At 43.1% G+C, this 6,000-nt stretch overlaps 1 protein-coding gene across 1 annotated transcript in view; it reads left to right on the top strand.

Annotated features, from left to right (window-relative positions):
* The first annotated feature begins 949 nt into the window (after positions 1 to 949).
* LOC139414910 (ryanodine receptor 3-like) overlaps positions 950 to 6,000 on the top strand; it is a 233,143-nt gene continuing 228,092 nt past the window's right edge. Inside the window, exon 1 of the mRNA XM_071162527.1 lies at positions 950 to 1,084. Coding sequence (XP_071018628.1) covers positions 1,037 to 1,084 — 48 coding nt within the window. The 5' untranslated portion in view covers positions 950 to 1,036. The remainder of the gene's footprint in view (positions 1,085 to 6,000) is intronic.

Raw genomic sequence — 6,000 nt, 5'->3', positions numbered from 1 at the left:
TCAACAGTATGTTTGAGCCACGACTGAGTTAAAAAAAAATATATATATATATATATTTAAAAAATATATATATTTATTTAAACAATTATTTTGTCAAATTGGCCAGCCAGTTGCCCATCCCTGATGACTCAATCCTATACATTGAATTCATGGTTGTTAGTATTGTAACTACAATACCTGGACATGAGGAAAACGGCTAAGCAGGCAGCATTTTGTCAACCAGATAGGGCTAATTCATTTCCTACAATGTAGCCTGGGGTCCAGTGTTTGGGTAGGTAGGCTATGCCAAGGCTGTGTACGTACATTGCTTTTCGTTTCTTTAGAAAAATAATGTAGCGATCCACGCAAACAAAAGAGAATCATATTTTTTGAAGAGAGGACAGTCATCCTTACAGACAAGAGTAATCCATTTTCAATTGAGAAGAATACGATTGTTATCATTGTTTTCAAGAAATCAATGTAGTAAAATTGTATACACTTTTATATGGTAGCTGTCTGTTCTATCTCAACAGAGAGTGACAGAGCGGGAAAGAGAGAGAGAGGTGCCCCTACAATCTAACTTTGTATTCAACACAATTATTGTTATTCAATTCTCCGTTCTGACCCATAATTATTATTATTATTAACATAAAACTACCTACTCCTGCTTTTTAAACACGGCTGGCAGAGTGATAGTGACAGACTTTGTCATTTCATTCTGAATCATTAAATAGCAGTAGCCTCGTCCGCTTGCCGAGGCGTGCTCGTCTCGTCTCCTCTCCTCTCGCACCCACCATAGCTCACTCAGCGTACTGCTGACATTGGCAGCCGCAGGGAGCACACAGTCCGGGGTGGGTAGGCATTGAGTGACAATCCGCGGTGAGGTGTGCAGTGGACGCGGGGTGGGGGGGGGGGCTTGCCCGGTCTGCCCTATATGGTTGTGGAATTAGCTCCATGCTAATATCGGCAGGAGAGCTACAGCATCGCGTTTCTGTCTAGCCTACCTCATCTCCAGTCAGTGGTGGCTTTCATAGTCTAAACAGGCTCCTTCACAGCCATGGCTGAGGGCGGAGAAGGAGAGGATGATATCCAGTTCTTACGAACTGTAAGTAGCTACATTATTTGTTTACTTTTTATGCATAACCAAAGCGTTTTTTGGGGGGACCGGGTGTCTTGAAAGGAAATGTTCTTGGATATGGCTTTAAATGGCAACAACTGGTGTCACTGCTGGATAGAGAGTCTATCATTTGCTTGCATACCTGGACTAATGCAAAATCAGGATATGAAAACTGCTCTGACTTCTAATAAAATAGGTGCAGTTTTATTTTGGGTGTTTTATATAATTCATGAGATTCTGCCCTTGTTGGGAAGTTGACCTAGGTGTATGGTGCACGCTATGGGCTACTGTGCAGTGAGCGAGCTGCATATTGGCTCTCAGAGCACCTGTCGCCAGAGCTCGAGGCACATTGGAATTTAAATGAAAGTCCCAGCTGCAGGTGCAATGGCACATTTAAATTAGGCCTACATAATTGTAAAATAAAAGTAGTGATTTTTGCATAATCATTCTAATATAATTGAGTTTGGAGTATGGTTGTATCTGTTTTCCTCCTCTATAATGACAATGATGTATTGACTAACCTTAAAGAACATAATGTTTCTTTGATTTTCCTCTGGCTTTCTGTCTGTGTGTGGGTTGTAGTTGCTTGTGAAAAGGCTACTGTTGATTTAATCATCAAAATAAAAGCTAAAACTATTTTAACCTGTGTGCTTTGCTTTGACTCAGGGAGAGGTGTTTTAATAAGTTCTGTTCACAAGTAAGATAACCCCAAGCATGGCTCTGCTATTTTAGAGCTATTTTAGTGGTTCGATGAAGATTACTTACACTATGCTACATAGGGTTCATGTGGGGCTACAAGGCATTTATCTTTGTAAACGATACGATGTACAGTATGTATGTTGCCCTGGTGTGAATAACCATCCATCACAGTTGGTTCGTCATTGACGTATAGGCTAGTCCTGACATATCTCTTGGAGTGTGATATTTTGTGATACCTTAGACATGCTGTGCTGATAAACTGTCCAGCGTCATACAATGGAGGATAACACACTTCCATAGAGTTAGAAAGATCCAACAGGCTGGTGTGTGTGTCACCAGATCAAACTATGATGGTTGATGGTTGATCCTTAACCAGAGAAGAGAATACAGATGTGTAGCTGATCCATAACCAGAGAAGAGAAGACAGATGTGTAGTTGATCCTTTACCAGAGAAGAGAAGACAGATGTGTAGTTGATCCATAACCAGAGTAGAGAAGACAGATGTGTAGTTGATATTTTACCAGAGAAGAGAAGACAGATGTGTAGTTGATCCCTTACCAGAGAAGAGAAGACAGATGTGTAGTTGATCCATAACCAGAGAGAAGAAGACAGATGTGTAGTTGATCCTTTACCAGAGTAGAGAAGACAGATGTGTAGTTGATCCTTTACCAGAGAAGAGAAGACAGATGTGTAGTTGATCCCTAACCAGAGAAGAGAAGACAGATGTGTAGTTGATCCTTTACCAGAGGAGAAGACAGATGTGTAGTTGATCCATAACCAGAGAAGAGAAGACAGATGTGTAGTTGATCCTTTACCAGAGAAGAGAAGACAGATGTGTAGTTGATCCTTTACCAGAGAAGAGAAGACAGATGTGTAGTTGATCTTTTACCAGAGTAGAGAAGACAGATGTGTAGTTGATCTTTTACCAGAGTAGAGAAGACAGATGTGTAGTTGATCCATAACCAGAGTAGAGAAGACAGATGTGTAGTTGATCCCTAACCAGAGAAGAGAAGACAGATGTGTAGTTGATCCATAACCAGAGAAGTGAAGACAGATGTGTAGTTGATCCTTCAATACAGTATGTTACGATAGAGAGAAGACCTAGAGGTGGCTGTTTGACAGGTCACAGGTCGGTCAGCAGTATTTGACGGCCTACAGTGTTTAACAGGCCTGTGATATGCTGATCCTGATGGCTCTCAGATTCCCCTGACACTCACACCACTCAATGGCATCCTGATTATCTAGCGAAAACAGCCATATTCCAGGGGGTTTCACAGGCCCCAAGCACACATAACATCAATAGTCTAATCAGGCTGTCATGAGAGATTATCGGTAGTCAGTCGATACAAAAACACGCTCCTTAGCATTAATTAAAGCACTGATTGTAAATGTGTTAGGATCTGATTTATATGTAATTCATTGACATTCATAATCAGATAAATAAGTATAACTTAATTTCTGCACGTCGGAAGAGATGTTATAGATGATTCAACCGCAGTTCCACATTTAAGTCATTTTTTTCAGTTTGTGCACAGAAGTATCTGTTTATTTAATTTTTGCTGAGTCTGAGTTAGAATACCTCATGATAAGCTGCAGACCATACTATTTACCAAGAGAGTTTTCATCTATATTTTTTGTAGCTGTCTTATTACCACCACAAACGGATGCTGGCACTAGGACCACACTCAACAAGCTGTATAGGGCCATATGCAAACAAGAAAATGCACATTCAGAGGTGGCGTTTCTTGTAGTCAGTGATTTTAATGCAGGGAAAATTAAATCAGTTTTCTGTAATTTTTACCAGCATGTCACCTATGCAACTAGAGGCGAAAAAACTCTAGATCACCTTTACTCCACACACAGACAAGCATATAAAGCTCTCCCTCACCTTCCTTTTTTGCAAATCAGAATATAACTCTATCCTCCGGCTTCCTGCTTACAGCAAAAAGTCAAACAGGAAATACCAGTGACACACTCAATACAGAAGTGGTCCGATAAAGTGGATGCTAAGCAACAGGACTGTTTCGCGAGTACAGACTGAAATATGTTCCGGGATTGATCCGATAACATTGAGGAGATTACCACATCAGTCACCGGCTTCATTAATAAGTGCTTAGATGACTCATCCCCACAGTGACCATACGTACATACCCTAACCAGAATCCATGGATTACAGACAACGTTCATACTGAGCTATCGGCTAGAGCTGCCGGTTTCATGAAGCGGGACAGTAATCTGGATGCTTATAAGAAATCCCGTTATGACCTCCGACAAGCCATCAAACAGGCAAGATGTCAATACAGGACTAAGATTGAATCCTACTACGTCAGCTCTGACATTCGACAGATGTGGCAGGGCTTGCAAACTATCATAGATTACAAAGGAAAACCCAGCCATGAGCTGGCCAGCAACATAAGTCTACCAGACGAGCTAAAGGCCTTCAAATCTTGCTTCTATGCAAACAACACTGAACCATGCATGAGAACACCAGCTGTTCCCGGACGACTGTGTGATCATGCTCTCCGTAGCTGATGTGAATAAGACCTTTAAATAGGTTCATATTCACAAGGCCGCAGGGTCAGAAGGAATACCAGGACATATACTCAGAGCATGCGCTGACCAGCTGGCAAGTGTCTCCACTGACATTTATAACCTATCCCTGACCCGCTCTGTAATACCAACTTGTTTCAAGCAGACCACCATAGTCCCTGTGCCCAAGAACGCCAAGGTAAAGAATGCTGTTCATTGACTAAGGCTCAGCATTCAACACCATAGTCCCCTCCAAGATTATTACCAAGCTCAGCACCCTGGAACAGAACAACTACCTCTGCAACTGAATCCTGACTTCCTGACGAGGCACCCCCGTGTAGTGAGCCTCAACACGGGGGCCCCTCAGGGGTGTGTGCTTAGTCCCCTCCTCTACTCCCCGTTCAGCTATGACTGTGTGACCGCGCATTACTCCAACACCATCATTAAGTTTGCTTACGACACAACGTTGGTAAGACTGATCACAGACGGCGATGAGGCAGCCTATAGGGAGGAGTTCAGAGACCTGGCAGTGTGGTGCCAGGACAACAACCTTTCCCTCAACGTCAGCAAGACAAAGGAGAAGATCGTGGACTACAGGAAACAGAGCGGCGCCCCAATTCACATCAATGTGGCTGCAGTGGAGCGGGTCGAGAGCTTCAAGTCCCTCTGTGTTCACATCCCTGAGGAATTAACATGGTCCACACACACCAACCCAGTTGTGAAGAGGGCAAGACAGCGCCTCTTCCCCATCAGGAGGCAGATTTTTTTTTTGGCACGGTTCCTCAGATCTGCATAAAGTTCTACAGCTGCACCATTGAGAGCATCTTGACTGGCTGCATCACCGCTTGGTATGGCAACTGCAAGGCACCCAAATGCAAGGCGCTACAGAGGGTGGTGAATACGGCCCAGTACTTCACTGGGGCCAAGCTTCCTGCCATCCAGGACCTGTATACCAGGTGGTGTCAGAGGAAGGCCCACACACACTAGACCCTACCCACACACTCACATATTTATATGTTTTATTTTATCCTTACACAGACACCTTAACACACACACTACATACGCGCCCACATGCATACTGACGCCAAGCACACACGCTCACACACACACGCTCACACACACACGCTCACACACACACGCTCACACACACACACACACACACACACACACACACACACACACACACACACACACACACATAATACGGGCCCACATGCATACTGACGCCACACACGCACACACACATACACTCTGACAGCACGTTGCACATTTTTTAACTTGAGAAATACTGCACCAAACACCATAGTTAGATGTAAAATTGCACAACTAAATCAATCCTCGGCAAAAACGTCAAAATGAATTACACATTTCTTGAATTAGAATCATTCCAGGGATTTTGATGAATTGAAATAGTCTTCCGCGTGTACAGTGTCTCATGGGGGACAAACATTAACCAAACACGACATCGGACTGAAAACATACTAGACTGAAATCTCGTTTTCTAATGAGCAACAGAAAAACAAAATGTGCCAATCAGCGTGTTTAAGTTGGCCTGAACAGAGACTTTTCTGCAGTAGTGGCAGTGGTTGAGTTGATGTATAGGCTAGCCTAGGCCTTATTATTGATCTGATAGAGAATTTAGGTCGATGGCTACAGATGTAGGATCTTAATTTATG

This window comes from Oncorhynchus clarkii, chromosome 8, assembly GCF_045791955.1.
Source record: "Oncorhynchus clarkii lewisi isolate Uvic-CL-2024 chromosome 8, UVic_Ocla_1.0, whole genome shotgun sequence".
Taxonomy (NCBI): domain Eukaryota; kingdom Metazoa; phylum Chordata; class Actinopteri; order Salmoniformes; family Salmonidae; genus Oncorhynchus; species Oncorhynchus clarkii.
Note: the sequence above shows the minus strand (reverse complement) of the source record. Positions and strands in the feature narration are given on the sequence as shown.